Raw genomic sequence first — 18,670 nt, forward strand, 5'->3', positions numbered from 1 at the left:
ACAGCCTAGAAGTTTCCAGACTAATGACTCTTAAACTGCAGCTTGCATCAGTCACCTAGGGAACTTGTTAAGATCCACTTGTCCTTGACATTCTCTCCCCAGGGTACTCAGGACAGTGGGACAGGGGTCTCACGTAGATGCTTTGACAAACCTGTTACATATGAGCATATCTTATATCTTAGCATGGGCTTTCTCATTTTTGTTCCCTCATCCCAATATTTACAAGTGTTATACTTTTGGCCCAGAACTTTGTTAATTGACAAATCTCTGTACTTATGACATGCAGCATCTCTCTGTCTTTGTCTCTGTCTCTTTCTCTCTCTGTCTCTGTCTGTCTCTGTCTGTCTCTGTCTCTGTCTCTCTCTCTCACACACACACACACATACACACACACATCTTAAGATATATAGATTTATACATAGTGGAACCCTAGTCTAAATTTAAACAGCTTCATAATATTTCCCAGGGTCAGAAGCATCAAACTCAGCAGGTGCAAACTTCCCAAACAAGTTTTTAACAGACAGACAGACAGACACACACACACACACTTACACACACACACCTCTATTAAATCCAGGTCAGCCAGAGTTGATTGCTTTCATGAACATAATACAAGACATTATAGTATTTTCCCTGAACTTGAGTGTCTTTGCTTGGAAAGAAGATACATTGTCCAGTTGTCCCTGTTCCCACTCTTCACACTGCCCTGGACAGTCTGCTTTACACATGTGCCACCTGCCTAGCCCCTGAAAGTAAGTTTCTACCTTGAACAGTCTAGAGCAATGGTTCTTAACTTGTGGGCCATGACCCTTTGGGGATCAAATGATCTTTTCTAAAGGGTCACATATCAGATCTCCTACGTATCAGATATTTACATTATGATTCATAACAGTAGCCAATTTACAGTTATGATGTAGTAATGAAAATAATTTTATGTTTGGGGGTCACCACAACACGAGGAACTGTATCAAAAGTTTGTAGCCTTAAGAAAGTTGAGAGCCATTGGCTGAGGCTCTGAGAAGGGCAGTAAGGCCAAGTGACTTGCAAAAATGATAGCAAATCCTCAACCCAACCATGTTTCCATGTGGAAACCAACCCAGCAGTGTTTCCCATGAGGCTTTTGTCTTTCAAACTATGCTGGAAGCCCGGGCTGGTCACTGGCAGCACCTCACAAATTCTGGGGCTCTGACTCCCTGTGCTGACCTCACCACATTGTGCACCCTGACCCTTGCCTGCTGGAGACACCTCTTCCATGCCTGTATTCTAGTGGGCAGCCTATCCCTCGGGTGGAGTACACAGAGGAGGAGAAGAAGACCTGGGGAACAGTGTTCAGGACGCTGAAGGCCTTGTATAAAACACATGCCTGCTACGAGCACAACCACATTTTCCCACTCCTGGAAAAGTACTGCGGTTTCCGTGAAGACAACATTCCCCAGCTAGAAGACGTTTCTCAGTTTCTGCAGAGTAAGTCCACAACAGGGTCAAAGCCCGGCAGACAGTGAAGGGTGGGATGGGAGGAGCAGGGTAGGGGTAAATAGAGGATGTTGTGAGACTTGGTGGTGTGGTGCAGGATGAAGTCTCCCAGGTAGAACTCGGCTGCAGTGTCTCCTGCCTTCCCTCTCCCTTCTACCATTATCAATCTTCCATCCGTGCAAGAATGTCAGGTGTGATTTTTTTTTTTTTTTTACCATATAGCTGTCTCTGAAAGGACAAAGCCCAAGGTACCCTGTCTAGGGTTTACAATGCAGCTCACTGTCAGGAAATGGCTGCAATTTCAGTTCAAGGAAAAAAGTATGCTCTCTGTGGGCCCGTGCCAAGAGTCTCTTGCTCTGAGTCTATGCATCTGTGACAGATCCTGCCTTTGACCTTTTCTGCTTGTGTACAGCTGCCTTCATGTTGTCTCCTGCCTAATAGACACAGTCACCCTATTGGAATCCTTAATAGACTGAGATAGATATGGCCCATGAGAGTACCCAGCATAGAGCTGAGTCTGAAGTCAGTGCTCGGTGAGTTTGGGGGTTCGTAGTAATGTAGGATGCTCAGAGGAGAGTTATCTGAGTGATGAGCTTTGGTATAGCCTTTCCAGGGAAGAGTATGGTTTTCTTCCTGATGCTCATTCAGCTCATTCAGCAAAGCCCAAATAGTCGACTAATTCCTATTAAACACCTACTATATTGCTATCTGAATAAGGAGAGGTAGGGAGAGAGACCACAGTTCTACAGAAGGGAAGAATTTTCCTATACATCAGAACCATGAGTAGTTAGGAAATGAATTAGAAAACGACACAGCAGGGAGTGAGGTTAGAATGGGAACAGATTGGATGCAGTGATGATCTTTGAGGTCTCTTCCACCTTTTGGATAAAGCAAGGAGAAAAGGTTCAAACAGCAATTAACAGTGAATGTACAGTGATGGGGGAGAGAGAGAGAGAAAGAGAGAGAGAGAGAGAGAGAGAGAGAGAGAGAGAGAGATCCTAAAGATGGTCTGCAGCTTTAACCCTAATGCTGTGGCCAGTAGAAAGAATAATAAAACATCAATGTTAATAGTTCGGAAGTTATATAATTGTAATCAATAGGCTTTGAAGCCATGTGGCCTGTGGCTTGTGACCCTGGAGTGAAAGCTTTAACCCATACCTCGGCTTCCCCATCTTTAAAGTAGGGATGGTAAAATGGCTTCCTCACAGTTATTGCAAAGGTAAGCTTGTGCAAAATGCTTAGATCTGAGCCTGGCATATGTTAGGTAGTATGTAGTGTTAGCTATTGGCATTTGCAATGATACCGTTCTAGTTCCAGTGTAGAGTAGACCAAAAAACAGATATAGAAAGCAGAGAATGGTTATCAATTGGAATCTTTAAAGAAAAGCTATTTAGAGGGTGTCGTGTTGACATGTGCTCACAAACTTCCCAATACCTTAGTCCTTGATTAGGGAAACACCAGTTCTCAGTGCATCCCATACTGTAAAACTAAGAGAAATCAGCACACACTGTTTTGTGGATAGGATGGGGGGAGGGAGATGGAGAAAGAAAGAGAGCTATAGAAATGGAAAGAGAGAGGGAGGAAGGAAAGAAAAATTGGATGCAAATTTCCTCTTCTCCGTTGCTTCAGTCAGACAGGACATTTCTCCACCCAGGATGTGTGACATGGTAGAAAAGGTGGAAATGTTTATAGTATGCTCTGGTCCTGATGTTGATCATACATCTCCTTGCTACTGAAAGAACATGAGAAGTAGTGGGAAAGTATTTGGTCCTAATTAACACTAACCAAAGAGAAATTTACTTGGATGTCCGCATTGAACCAGTCTCTGCTACGTAACTTTTAGTCATTATTGTTTTGATGCTTACAACATCCCTCAGTAGGGCCAAGAGACATTTTGCTTGGAAGAAAACTGAGGCTCAACAATGTGAAATTACTTGACCCAAAGCAGCCAAGGAGGCAGAGACCAGAAACCAAGTCTCTCTTGGCAAAGCTCATGATCTTGGGCATTGGTTGTTTACGAGGGGGTTTGTAGCCTCTCTGGATTTACCATAAGGCTTACAATTCTCAACCTTCCTAATGCTACAACCCTGTAATACAGTTCTTCGTGTTGTGGCGATGCCCCAACCATAAAATTACTTTGTTTCTACTTCATAACTGCAATTTTGCTAGTATTATGAATCGTAACATTTGATTCATTCAATATGTAGGTTATCTAAGTTGCCACCCCTGTGGGGGTCATAACCCATAGGTTGCAAACCACTTATAATAAGCCTTGAGTTTTAGGTTCTTTTCTGCTTTCTAGCTTGTACTGGTTTCCGCCTCCGACCTGTTGCTGGATTACTGTCATCTCGAGATTTCTTGGGTGGCTTGGCCTTCCGAGTCTTCCACTGCACACAGTACATTAGGCATGGATCTAAGCCCATGTACACACCTGAACCGTAAGTATCATTCTGCAGCTACCAGTGCCAATCACAAGGGTACAAGCTCCACCTGCTCTAAGAATGCTGCTCGCGTTCATTGCAGGCTGGCCCCCATGATTTGTTGCCTGTTTTATGTGATCACAGTTCTAAGAGAAACTCATACTCTGTGGATTTTCTCTGTCCAAATAGATGAAATTTGGACGCACAGATTTGAACATGCTGTGAACCAAGGATTTGGAACTCCTTGAGTACCAGGAAAAGAGGTTCCATTAAGCTCCAAAGTCAGACCTCCTAAGTTCCAAATGGGACAGAAACAAGAGTATCCAAGTGATCTCAGCATCTCCTAAATGCACATCTGGATGATTTCAGCTCTTTGCCTAGATTATTGGCTAGGAGAGAATTGGTGGCCACTGTGCTTCCTCTTTGGGCCTTTGGCCATCTCATTAGTCACATAGAAATTGATCCAATAAGATCAGTATAAATCCCCTAATCATTTCCCCCTTCTCATGACGTCAATGGCTCCTAATTAGAAAGGACCTGTTGCTATGGACCTGGCATTGTTTTAGACAAATGTAACCTTTCTTTTTTGACTGCTGACCCACTATGGACCAAGAGAAGAGCAGTACTATTTTTTTTTTAAGTCCTTATTGGAAAAACTGGGCACATTATCCTTCTCCAGGTAAATTAGTGGCAAGAAGACTTGGAGAGGGAGGAGTCTGTAACCTACAACTCATTCAGGATTCTGAGAAGAGACCCATAGGAATTCTGGGTCCCAAGCTCTGCATATCAGCCCCTTCTGCCTCCCAGGACTCATACGGATTCTGCTTCTCCTTTCTTTTCTTCTTTTTCTTTCATCCCTTTCTTTCAAGGGATTCTTTGCTCTGCCTAGTGCTTATTCTTGAGACCAATGCCTCAGGTATCTATGAGTTATTTCTTCATAAAAAAAAATCATTGAGTCTAGCTTGGTTTAACTTGTCCTTCCTCTAAGCACTGTGCCTTCTGTGTTTTAGTGATATCTGCCATGAACTCTTGGGACATGTGCCTTTGTTTTCAGATCGCTGCTTTGCCCAATTTTCTCAGGTAAGGAACAAAGACTTAGTCATTGGGTTGGGATTGCATTACTGGAATGAATTAATCTCTCTCAAAGAGGATGTCACATGCTCTGTTAGAGCAGAAACTATATACAATTACACGAGCCTGATCCTACCTGAGAAAAATGGTAGGGAGATGGGTGTGTGGTTCAGTGGAACAGGTTAAACACTCATTCGAAGAACTGTAGCCTGGGGTTTTTGGTGGTTTCTCATCCTCTGACATGCCTCTGGTCAATTTGCTGATCTCAATGATCATAACAGGTGCACACTAAGAGCCTACTAACTGATGAAAGCATCTCTACTCTCTACAGACATCATTTCCTACTTTCCATCCAGTATGCTTTTTAGAGACCTTGGCACTTTGCATCTTGTCAGATAGTCATGTGCACATATACTTGAACTCCCTAAGATGACATTTACCAAGAATCTGATGTCAATGATCTTACGTATACTTGACTAAAGAAAGAAGGAAACAAAGAAAGAAAGATAAAAGAAAGAGCCAGATGTTCCACTGTCAAAACAGCATCATGGCTTTGATTAATTTTTCACAGTAATGAGAAAGCTCACGACTGTTTTCTGATGAGTTTAAAATTATGCTAATTCTCTCTTATCACTAAGAAGGAGTCTAAAACATGGTTTTGTGGGATGAGGTGTGTGGGGTGGGTCTAGGGAGATGACTCAGTAGTTAGAAGAGTATACTTCTCTTGCAGAGGACCAGTTTTTGTCTAAGCACTCATATCAGGTAATTAATAGCCATCTATATCTCTAGCTTCATTGGATCTGATGACTGTGGTCTCTACAGGCATCTGCACTTGTGTGAGCATACCCACACATAGACACAGCCGTATGGATGATAGGAAGGCTATAAAATATTTGAAAACACAGATGGGTAGCTGGGACCATGGAAGAGTAAATGATGTCTCTAAGGTACTCATAGGCCCAGTCCAGAACACTGACGGCCTGTAGCTGTGTGAACTAGGACAAGCTGTGAGGCTGTCCTGTGCCTCAGTTTCCACAGATTTGGATCAGTGACATGTCTTCCTTATTAGTCTTTTTCCTCACTATAAAAAACTATGATCCAAGGATGACTCACGAGTAAACATTGCTCCAAGTAGGAATTTCAAAGTAATGACCTTGTGTGCAAATTTACAAGCATTTCCCATTAGTTGTAAGAAGTTACTTCCACCATGGGACGATAAAGTTGCCCCTTGATATTTGAAACAAACCAAATAAAAAGTTCAATTGATTCCTTGACTTCTTAGAAGATGTATGTTCTCCAAACAAAAGCACCTGTTACTTCCATGTGACGTTTTGGGAAATACAGAGCCCAGAAACCATTGGACTAGAGACATGGGAGTGTCTGGTTGAACTTTAACTGTGGAAGTGTTATTGCCAATAGTGTAGTTAGAGCTGCCAAGATGGTGTTGATTGCTCAAGATGGTTTGAAAACAGGGACTTGTTACTGTGACAGGAGAATTAGATGCTTTCTCCTTGGAGAATAGAAATCTTGAATATTTGACTCCAGAGATATTCTGTCTAGCTGGAGGGCAGTTGGAAGTCTTGCTTAAATCATTTGCATTCTGGATAACCCTGGGGAGGTGTGGACAATTAATGTCAACAGACATTGTTGGATCTCTGTTTGACACATTCTCAACTTTGACATAGATGGTCCTAGGGCAAAGAGTTGTTTTATGAAAATGTTTTCTTTTGATTTACAGGCAGATGTATGTATGTATGTATGTATGTATGTATGTATGCATGCATGCATGTATGTATGTATGTATGTATGTATTTTTTACCAGAGTAGGACAGTATAGGATGATGATCAAGGGATGTTGGGGCCCTTGTTTTATTTAAGCTCTTGGCTTGCAAAGAACGATGACAAGATGTTAGGCATTGTGTCACACACCTGAAATTTAAGCACTTGGAAGATGTAGGCTGGAACATCAAGAATTAGAGCCCATCCTTGACTATATAGTCAGTTTTAGGCTAGCCTGGAATAAATGATACCGTATCTTAAAAAATGATGTCAAGAGAAAAGGTGAGGGATTTGACCTCAGTTTTATCAATGGATTCTGTTAAACTTGGGACTGATGTATCTATCTAATAAGGTGGGTAGAGTAGACATGGAGGAGAGATGAGGTAGTAGAACCAGACTAGGGGCTATGTGAATTTGGTTTACTTCAAATCAGACAGTACTTTTTATATGGATAGTGTAGGCCAAACTCCAGGTGGGACCCAGAGAGATATACAGTGACATAGAGTAGGTACCCTCTTGCTTCACTATGGACAAAATCCTTACTCTTTCTTTCTGTTCAGACACATTACTTTGGTTATCTTAGCCAACTTCATGGCTTTGAATACCATCTATAAGATAATAATGAACATTCATGTCTTGTTTTCAATGCCAATTTCAGGCTTACATATGAATCATCAAGTCAGCATCTCCACTTTGATATTTATTATACATTTCTACATTCCTGTCCAAAGCTGAATTTTCAGTCTTCTTCAAAACTGCTCTACCCTTAGGTTTCTTCGTATGTGCCCACGGTAACTCCATTCTTTGACTCATTCAAACTGAAAACACATCTGGGAGATACTATTGACTCCTTTCTCTGAAACAATCAAGTATTTCTGAAAATTGTATGTGTTCTATCTTCAAACTGTATAAAATCTGATTGTTTCTGATCACACCCATTAACACTTATATGATCTCAGCTGCTATCATTCATTATTGATTTTCTGTAGCTTCCTTGTTGCCATCTTGCCCTTGACCCCTACAGTCTATTCTTACAAAGTAGCTAGAGCAGTCTTTGATGACGTACACTAGATCTTGTCCACTACAGAATAATTTATATACATGCATGAAATTACCAAAGAAGAAAACTAATAAAAGTTATTAAAATCCTGAAATAGGTTTTTTGTTTCACAGAAAAGAAAAACCCAAGTCCTAAAATATCTTTTTTAAAAAGTCCACACAATTGCATTTAGAATCTTCCATGTTACCTACTAATACATTCACTTGCCCTGCTCTGCTCCTTGAAGTAGCCCACATTTCCCTTGCTTAGAGACATTTCTTACAGACTGTATGCTTACTGTTTGGTCTGAGTCTTGGACTAGATGATTAGAACAGAGTACTAGAGTTAGTTTAAGGTGAAGCAGAACAATTCAGGAGAGGCTAAGAGAGAAGCCAGATTGAATCAGTCAGCTTGACGAGGACTTTGAGCTAGAACAGCTGAATTGAACCAACAACCCTCCTTCCATCATCAGTAGAACCAATAGCATTCAAGTATTACCCCAAGTACTACCTTCTTGGTGATGCCTCCCAGGAAACCCAAATTAATAATGAAGCCTTCCCATTGAACTTGAAGTTCCCATTCCTTTTTGTCTCTTCCTCCTTGTGTTTCTTTTTCCCCAAAACCTTGACAAACTTTTACATATCTAAAAACACATTAACAATTGTGTATTTTTACTATAAGCCACAAGGTCAAGGCTATTTTCCAATTTTGTATATGTCCTGGCACATAGGAAGCAGTTAATGCACACTTTTGGAGTGGATGAATGTATATGTTTGGAAAGATACACACAGAAGGAAATAAGGGGAGCTATTGAAGAGACAAAAAGCCACTAGAGGAATTTTGTAGTTGAGGTTGTAGTTAATCAATGGTGGTTTATACACTCCAGCTATGTGTTGCTGCAGGATATTTGATCACACAGTGAACCTTGAGATTGTGTTGCTTACTGGAAAAACCTGTTTCTTGTTGTGATATGGCTCAGCTTTAGCACATATCTTTAGTTCCTCTGACTGGATACAGACATGCTCTTAGCACACACCTTTAATCCTGAACAACAAAGGTAAGGTTAGTTTGTAGAAGGAAGCACCCATGTTTGAAAGTGATATTTAACTAAGTGGCAGACAAAGTGATGAATCAGAGAAAGATTTGACAGAATAGGATATGCCCAACTCTCATGAGAAGAGAAAGGAAAGGGAAGATACTTAAAAGAGTAGTGCAGGGGGGGACAGGAGAAGGCAGTTTTACTGGGACAGTTGTACAATGACAAGTTGAAGAGATAAAGCTAGACATAAGAAGACATAATGACTCCGATAATGAGAAGGAGCCAAAAGATTAGAACATATTGCTAGAATTAGTTTGAGGACAAGCAGATCAATTCAGGAGAGGCTGAGAGACAAGCCACATTGAATCAGTCAGCCTGGAGAAAAGTTAGAGCCAGAACAGCTGAGTTGAACCAACCATCAAGAGATAAAAAACAAAACAAAACAAAAAACAGTGACCTTATTCAGCTGCAAGTCCTAGAGGATGAAGACACTCTAGACCTATATAAGATTGCATTGGAGTCTAGAAGCTTCCAAGATCAGGTCTAGGTTAGCACACAGAGGCGGTAAGCCTCAGAGATGATAATTGAGTCAGGTGAATAAAAGGTACTCTTGCAATATGTATTTCTGGAAAGATATGATCACTTCTCTGTAGTCTTTCTATGGTATTTTCAAGATATCTGATTAAGATTCATTTCATATCCCAGAAATTTCTGTCTCATGCTGTGTGTGTGTGACTCACTGGGCTGCTGTCAAGAGATGACATGTTAGATGCTAACTGTGTGACCTTGTGTAGGCTACCTTATTATTCCTTTCTGTAAAGAACAAAGAAACCAACTATTGGTGACACATTTTTTTCTCTGCTCTTGAGGTCTGTGCCTCTGCCTGGCTGGGACAGATGTCCAAGAAAACTCAGGGTCTATCTGGGCCCTTCAGAAGGTACTCAGTCATGCATGACCCTGCCACAATTGTGTGCCAAATTGGCACTGAGGGTAAAGTTTTAATATGGTTCATGTCAGTGACTCTGTTTCTTCACACACAGGAAATTGGGCTTGCATCGCTGGGGGCACCTGATGAGTACATTGAGAAACTGGCCACAGTAAGTCTTTCTTGTCCATGGGGGGCAGGATTATGGGTATGCTTATAGGCTTTGGTCTTCAGATCTTTAAAGTTTTATTCACTCCCTGGCAACTGGGCCATTTGAAATAATAAGAATGTGGCAAGGCACATTCACATGAATGAAATGTCATATTTTGGTTTTTCTTTAATGGGCTGAGTTTTACATCAGCTTGTATTTGAATATTCCCACATACTTATTAATAGAACATTTTTGGAAACACCATCCAGCTATAATTATAGTCCTGGAAATCCTTTGGCCCAAAGTGTGTCAGGCGCTGGTTGAATTTATAGTTCTGCTTGGAGAGTAGTTATCTCTATACCTCTGCACTAGAACCAGCCATAGGGATGTTCTCAGACAGGTGGTAAAAATAAGGCTGGGCTTCCCATTCTTGTCAAACATTTCCCACTTACAAGAGAAGAAGGGGCCATGCACTCATGGGAGTTATGGAAACACCAGATCTGCACCATTGGCAAATTCTTTCCTTCCATTTTCCAGTTTCAGTATATACCTCTCCAGGTATAGAACCATGTTGCTTATCATATGCCCAGCCTGGAAGATTAAAAAACAAACTTCATATTAAATTAAAAACTACCATGGATATAATATAAAGCTAGTATTAAGATATGTTCAGTTAGAAGTTGATATTTTCACTTCCTCAGAAAGGCTGGAAAATTCCAGGTTTTGGTTACTGAGCTCTTCTTTGAGATTCAGGGTAAGTGGCTTTTGGTTGTTTATCTCTAAAAATGGGCATTAAAGTTTGCTGTCCATCTCAAAAGTATTTCATGAAGTTCTAAAGAGTTAAATTTGTGTGAACATGAGACTTTATATTTTAGATATCTCAGAGGAGAAGTTTTCAAAGGGGTGGAGAAAAAGTGGATAGAATTTATTATTTATACAGAGTGAAATCTTAAAATTCAGAGAACCTCATCCTGTCCCTCACTGATAACAAAGGACCCACTATATTGCTACACTGGACTTGGAACAGACCCATGTCTCTTCTGTGCCTTCAATTTTGTGTGACACTGATACATATGTTGCCTTAACTTCCTGGACTAAAGACTTGCTGTGTATGATGAAGTCATATTGACTGGACTCTGATGACCTTCTTAGTCTTAATGTTTCTTAGTCTAACAAAGAGACTTTACTGTCAAGTCACCTCAAATTCTCCAAGATGGTGACCATTTCCAACATCTAATTGAGCCCTGGTCTTCTCTGGGCTCCAAAACTCCCAGACTATTAACCAGGCCAGGTATCAAAGACCTGTTGGAACAGAGGGTACTAAAGGAAGAGGGTGTGGTTATCTGGGAACACACATGTAGAGGTTGACTTCAGCAGCACCCTCCTCCATGTTTTTACATAGTAGATGAAGTTTGCCCCTCATTGACTCTCAGTATCCAATCCCTTAACCGTCCACTTCTTTGCCTGATACAATTACCAGATGAACTCTAATAATCTAAGAGCAACATAAAGATCAGTTTTTCTGCTTTATGACACAGAAAAGCAAAGGGCATAGAGAAGTTTCTGTCACACAAAGAGGAACTTGTTGGGGATGTCTTTATAGGATCTTAGTACACTTTTTTTTCTATCCCCCACCTCCTGCCTTTATGAGGATTGCCCACACCCACCCACCCACTCCCACTTCCCGGCCCTCGAATTCCCCTACACTGGGGCATCCAGCCTTCATAGGACCAAGAACTTTCTCTCCCACCCAACAAGGCCATCCTCCCCAATATATGCAGCTGGAGCCATGGGTCCCTCCCCATGTGCTCCCAGGCTGGTGGTTTAGACCCTTGGTATTGATGCTCTCCCCATGGGACTACAAACCCTTTCAGCTCTTTCAGTCTTCTCTCTAACTTAGACTTATCACACCATGACTCATCCACCATCGACTCCACAGGTGACTGGATAGGATGAGACACGGGACACTGAAGTGATGCCAGATCACACTGGTTCAGAGAACATATCTGCAAAACTCCTACCAACCAGATCTGTCTTGGTGCTTTGGGTATCTGCATGCCTTGCTCATCCCTGACAAGTGCCTTTTGCTTGCTTTCTGTTTCAGATTTACTGGTTTACTGTGGAGTTTGGGCTTTGCAAGGAAGGAGATTCTATAAAGGCATATGGTGCTGGGCTCCTGTCATCCTTTGGAGAATTACAGGTATGAGTCTAATAGAAACCAAGCACAGGTACTTAAAAATAAGGGGTATGGAGGATCACTCTCAGCCTCATGGTTTTGCCAAAGTGCTATTAGTAGATATTTGTGGGTGCACTTGCACAGGCAGTTGGTACCTTAGCAGCTATGGTTTGACCACATCTGTGTTGTTAGAGATAGAAATTCAAGTATGAGTTTACATGACTGGATAGAGAAGAGGCCTCCTGAGCCTAAGGCTGACTTAGGACTACAAGTTTGTAGGTATGGTCAGTTCTCACAGTGTCTATTGAACTTCTTATTAGGAAGGGTTTGAAATGAATTGTTACCTTCTAGTTAACTGTGGGTTTTAGATGAGCCACGAAGCATTCAATATAGTCTGTGCTAAATTTCTCAGTTTAGTGAATTTGTACTGATGTAGGAAAGTGGGGAGATGAGAAGAGCTTTGCAGGTGGATTATGGGATGCATGAGGGAACATGGATTTACCTGGAACTTTTCACTGCAGTACTGTTTATCAGACAAGCCAAAGCTCCTGCCCCTGGAGCTAGAGAAGACAGCCTGCCAGGAGTATACGGTCACAGAGTTCCAGCCCCTGTACTATGTGGCGGAGAGTTTCAATGATGCCAAGGAGAAAGTGAGGTGAGGTTACCAAAGAGGATCACTGGCTGTCTGGGTCTCCTGGATGAGGCTAGCAATGCTACCTGGATTCCTATGTCCACAGCATCTGTGCATAGCAGATAGACCCCCGCATCTCTGCTCTCCATACTCATCCTATCCCATTTTGTTGGGAGGCTGGACCTACTGACCTCATTTCCCTACCCTAATGCAAATTCAGAAAACCCTGTTATCTGTTCAACACAGACACAAAGTCCTCCTGTGTGCAGAGCAGCTACAAAAGTTCTCCACACCAAACCAGCCAGATGCCTTCAAATCTTGGAAAGTACCTTCTCCTCTTTATTCTCCCAGATATCAGCAGAGCTCACTTCATCACCTCTTCATATCTTCACCCAAACTCATCTTTGTCCAACCAAATACAATCATGCCTAAAAACAAGAGAGTTATTTCTGTGAAGTGGGCTATTTTGTGATTTCAACATTGTGTGAAATCACATACATAGCATATTACATACACGAGCATAGAAGATGATATCTACTACAGATATAGATTGTGTGACATATAAATTGGATGGCCTAAGGCCATGAAGAAGCAAATAAGATGAAATCACATAAGAGAAAATGACAGAAATGACATAATAAATTCAAGCTGTTAGAGACTATTGTGGATATAATATGGCATATTATTTTATCTTTATAAGCAGAAGGACACTAGAGTTAAAACATGGTTAAGTATATAATCCAGTAGCATAGGAACTTGTTAGCATTACTAAGTACTACCTATGCCTACTTAAAATCACGACACTTTCATAGAGCTGTTAATGCAATGGGTTGTTCACCCTCACATTGAAGTAAACACATGAGTTGTAACATGACATTGCATGCCTGTGTGTGATGCCTCTTGGAGATAATAATCTTGCAACTTTATCACAATCATATGGCATCATGCATGTACATCATCGGCAAAAATTTGATTATATGATATGTGTCTAGGAAATTCTCATCCTTCCACCTTCTGTGACTTATCTCTTATTCATAGTAAATATTGTCTTCTAATATATAATTTGGAAAAGCACCATACATAGAAGGTTTTTTGTTTGTTTGTTTGTTTGTTTGCTTGTTTTTGACTTCTTTTAATGTCTAGGGCTTTCTTTAGTCTCCTTAACAGTGCCTGGCACATAGTAAGCACTTGATGAAGGAATGGTCTCAGAGCAGTTCAGAGGAGACTGACAGCGGTACCTCAGACTCTGTGACTCTCAGTCCTCTCAATTGAGAACCTTGTCTATGAGCTATGCCCCCTTTGAGCTATGGAACTTCATCTAAGCAGGGGACAGTCTACTTGGAGTTCTTCCTGGGGAATGGGTGTCCTGATTCTGCTACCACTTTTAGAAAATCACCTGATTGATGGTGGATGGTGGACAGAGAGCATTTAGGTCTCTGCAATGTCAGCTTTTATGTACATGTCTTAAGAAATTAAAGTGCTGGCCCACAGGTCCATTTGGTGTTGCCTATGATGGCCTCCTTTCTCCTCTTGCTAAACTCCTGCTCTGTTTTAGATTTCTTTCTAACTTTGGAATTTCTCTTTCATCCTATCCCCAAGACTCCACTACATGAACTTCAATGAACCCTGTTGAGTCCGCTTAGTATTCTTATGTGTACATGTGTTTGGGGCTGACTATTTGGGATTGGATTGACTATCAGGAAACTTGTCCCTGGAGAGGACTGTTTCTCTCTCATGCACAGCAGCTATTAATTGAATGTAGTTTTTCTTTTTGCCTCTGTGAGCTGTCCCTCAGCAGAATGCAACAAAATGAGTATTCTCCTCTGGATCCTGGTACTGGTGGCACAGCGAGACTTTAAAGGTCTGACAGGCTATGTGCTGAGATTCTTTCTCCTGCTGTTGTGGATTGATCACTTGCTGCTAGTGACTTGTCTTAGACTTGGCTTAAGCAGTTAAGTCTTAGGGAATTTACATTTTGTCTATAGAAGAGTCTATCTTGAAAGCTCCTTTCAGAGAAGTGAGATGGGGAAGTAGACTTAACAAATCCATAAGTCCCTGGCCACTAATAAAGGGCAACAATTAACCATAGCTTATTCTGTGGTGTGACACTTGTCATGCCCTTCTGAGCTGAAGATTGTTACTACCCTCTTCTTACAGAAGAATAAGGGAATGAGTAACTGAGGTGAAGAATCATTTTCTATGATCATGAAGGCTATCACTGAGGAGGAATGAACACAAAAAGCCCAACTTGGGGACTTAGGATGCTGCTCTTGCCAAACCTGGGGCAACCTGCTATCTGTCCCAATAATTGTCATTTTCAATGTGGTAGAATTTGTTTTCATGATAGGAATAATATCTGTGGTGTCTTTGAAATGTCTTGTTAATTATATTAATACCATTCATAAAGATCCTCCTGGGAGGTACCCACAGAAGTCATGCCCAGGGAAAGCAAGAAAACACCCTGATCAGAAGCAGACTGCCAGGGTTAGTGGCATTATTTAATTCTTAGGGCTTTTGTAAATGATAATGTAAGAATGATATTTTTAAAGGGTTATTAGAATTTACTGTGGTCCTCAGTTCATATCAGATACCTAATTCATGCTACACTCCTTGCCACTACATTTCATTCAATTGTCTGGGGCTGTGTTTCTGTTTGCATTGATTGTCAAGTACCTTAGATTTCTTTTTAAAATAGTATTCTTTGCCTAAGTTTCATTTACACTTTTATCTTACATAACATGTGTTTGTGGTTTCATTATATTGTGTGTCTTTTCACATTCACACAAACAAAGGCTTCCCCATAGGACCTCATTCAATTGTATCTTACATCTTAGCCCAGCATCTGAGCTTCTGTTCTAGGAAGCTTCAGGGCTCAAAGCAAGGTAAAAGCCACTTGGAACTCCTTCAGGATAACTTATCTCTAAATGGTCCTTCATCTGGGGCCCTTGGTTTTGGTTTCAGGACTTTTGCTGCCACAATCCCTCGGCCCTTCTCGGTTCGCTATGACCCCTACACTCAAAGGGTTGAAGTCCTGGACAATACTCAGCAGTTGAAGATTTTAGCTGACTCCATTAATAGTAAGTAGATTACACCTGCTGGAACTACCTTCTCTCCCAGAAATAGAGGCTGTTTCTCCTTACATTTCCTATAGGGTCAAAAATGAATCTTTTAAATGTTGAATTAAGGAGAAAACATCTCCACATATGCCATTGGTCAGGGAAAAGAACTATGCAAATTGCCTCACATGCCGCTTTCCTTTGACCTTTGACATCCCATCCTATCTCTATAGCCTAATTCTCTAGGGCCATTGAAATAACCCTCTAGAAACATGAATCAGCTTCTGGTCACTATGCTCTCTCCTGGCTTTTGCCTTCATCCTTTCTGTTTAAGATAGTCCTCTTTCATGCCTATGTGAGATGTCCAAAGCCAGTTTATCTCATATGTCTAGACTAGATCTCTCAGTCTCTCTCTCTCTCTCTCTCTCTCTCTCTCTCTCTCTCTCTCTCTCTCTCTCTCTCTCTCGCTCTCTCGCTCTCTCGCTCTCTCGCTCTCTCTCTCTCTCGCTCTCTCGCTCTCTCGCTCTCTCGCTCTCTCGCTCTCGCTCTCTCTCTCTCTTCTCTCTTAAACTGGGTCTAAGTGTCTAACAATATAGCCTAAGCTTTCTGTTTACACTTTAGTGTATAACAGACCCACTTGAAGAGTCATGGCAACTCTTATAAAGGAAACCATTTAATTGAGATTTGCTTACAGTTTCAGAGGCTTGGTCCATTATCGGTAAGGCAGGAAGCATGGTGGCAGGCAAGCAGACATGGTGCTGGAAAGGTAGCTGAGAGTTGTATATCTGAATAGGCAGGCAGCAGGAAGAACGAGAGTCACACAAGCTTGGGCTTCTGAAACTCCAAATCCCACCTCCAGTCATACTCTTCCCCCAACAAGGCCACATCCACTCCAACAAGGCCATACCTCTTAATCTTTCTTGAGTAGCTCTACTCCCTAATGACCATACATCCAAATATTTGAGCCTTTAGGGGCCATTCCTCTTGAAATCATCACAAGAATTGAAAAAAACCATAACTCTGAGTTATAGTCCCAAAATAAATTTGGTAAATTTGTGTAGATGCTTGGGACCTCAGATGATCTAACATGGGAGACTTAAGTAAATCCCACGTAAACAAACTCCACTCCTTTAGGTTTAACAGTTCAGCATCTTGAAGTTTTTATGGATACGTATGTCCAAAAGAGCTAGGGATTTGTTTGGAAAACTTGTTGCTTAGGACCCTCTCCCCGCCCCCGGAGCTCCAGGAAATAGCTTGTGAAAGGAGGAAGTAAAGTATTCAGCCGATCCCAGGTCTCATTACACATACCAGAACTGGGCTACTGTAATCTCCATAGCTAAGCTGTAAGCATCATGAAGTTTAGGTTGATACGTCGATCCTATCGGGCTTTGCATTTATTAACAAGTGGCTCACCATTTTGCTGTTCTTCTTTGTAGGTGAGGTTGGAATCCTTTGCAATGCCCTCCAGAAAATAAAGTCATGAACAGAAAATGACATGATGGGCAGAACTCAGGAGGTCAAACAAAAATCTGCTGATAAAACTATAGTAACTGCTTCTTTCCCCCGAAACAAAAAAAAAGTTTTATTTGAAATGTCAGCTTGTATTGTTTTTGCTAACACAGTGGAACATCACCAAATAAATCAAAATTCTCTGAAATGGAAGTATATTAAAACCCTCCAGTGGTAGATCTTTCAGAGTCACATTTGATTTCGCTATCTCATACCTTCAATGTGGTTTAAAATGTATTTTCTCAGCTCTCATCCACATTCATCAAATGTTGGGTTCATATCCTTTGGGCGCCGTCTGTTCATTTTTAACCTCTCAGGTAAGCTCTGACAGAATGCATAAGGCTGAGTGTAAAATGTAAGGCTATCATTAGGAGTGAATCATTCCGCTCAGTACAGATTGTAACCTACAAAGCTTAGTTTCTACATTCTTTCATTATGGCTTTGAGAACTGCTTTGTTATCCTGCTCATGTAAATCTCCTCTGATCTAAGGCCCTATTAAGATAGTTATAAGCAATAAAGTTTTAAAGCATTATATAAAACATTCTGTGTGCTTTATTATATGTGCTGCAAAGTGTTGGGAGATATAGACCTGCCCACCTGATCCCACAACTTCTGACACCATTTTAATGGTATTTTTCAAATATGTTTGAGCGATATTTGGATACTTGTGATTCAGCAGACATTAGTCAAAGATACAGTAGCTATCTGGGAAACTAGTTGGATACATTTTAAAATAGTAAATTCATTAGAAAAGTGAGAGTTTTATCTGTGTTGGAGAAAAATATTAATAATATTAACATCACAAAATTTAAAGTTTCAAATGCTTGCATGAATGAAATATTTCTCTCACTGCTTTAGAAATCTATTAGCTGGAAGACCTTGGAACAAAGTAGATGTTTGGGGGCCCAGTCCACGGCATGAATCATTGTGATAATTGAAGTTAGTTGTGGAGGGTCAACAGATTCTGATTTTTGTTGGTTATGAATTTTATGAGTGTAAATACTGCTTTTATTTCCCCAGATGAGAAAGCCATACTCAACCTGTGTGAATGCATGGCTTGGGCTGAGTCCAGAACATGTCCTTCTTTAATTAACTATTTCTAGTTCTAGGCCTGGAAGTTTCTAACCTCTATACAATCTAGTCTTCCAAGCTGACTGATTAAGTTGGCTTCTCTTGGCTTCTGAATGAATTACTCTGTCTGGTCTCATATTAACTTTGGCAATATGTTCCAATTTTCTGGCTCCTTCTGTCTTCACCTGTGTCTAGTCTGTTTTCTCTACAATCTGTCTCTGTAAAACTGTTCTGGTCAAACTGCCATATACACACACCTCACACACCCCATTGCTCTCTCTTCTTGCTCTTAAATTGCCTCTCTTTCCTCTGTTATTCTCATGTGAGTT

General features: G+C 41.0%; 1 protein-coding gene across 1 annotated transcript in view; it reads left to right on the top strand.

Annotated features, from left to right (window-relative positions):
• The window catches only part of Pah (phenylalanine hydroxylase), a 62,563-nt gene extending 44,754 nt beyond the window's left edge, over nt 1–17,809 (top strand). The window contains exons 6-13 of the mRNA XM_028778058.1: nt 1,268–1,464; nt 3,776–3,911; nt 4,904–4,973; nt 9,862–9,918; nt 12,002–12,097; nt 12,595–12,728; nt 15,666–15,781; nt 17,197–17,809. Coding sequence (XP_028633891.1) covers nt 1,268–1,464; nt 3,776–3,911; nt 4,904–4,973; nt 9,862–9,918; nt 12,002–12,097; nt 12,595–12,728; nt 15,666–15,781; nt 17,197–17,243 — 853 coding nt within the window. The 3' untranslated portion in view covers nt 17,244–17,809. The remainder of the gene's footprint in view (nt 1–1,267; nt 1,465–3,775; nt 3,912–4,903; nt 4,974–9,861; nt 9,919–12,001; nt 12,098–12,594; nt 12,729–15,665; nt 15,782–17,196) is intronic.
• Nucleotides 17,810–18,670: the final 861 nt, after the last annotated feature.

The sequence above is a fragment of the Grammomys surdaster genome, unplaced genomic scaffold, assembly GCF_004785775.1.
Source record: "Grammomys surdaster isolate TR1022 unplaced genomic scaffold, NIH_TR_1.0 322, whole genome shotgun sequence".
NCBI classification, from domain to species: Eukaryota; Metazoa; Chordata; class Mammalia; order Rodentia; family Muridae; genus Grammomys; species Grammomys surdaster.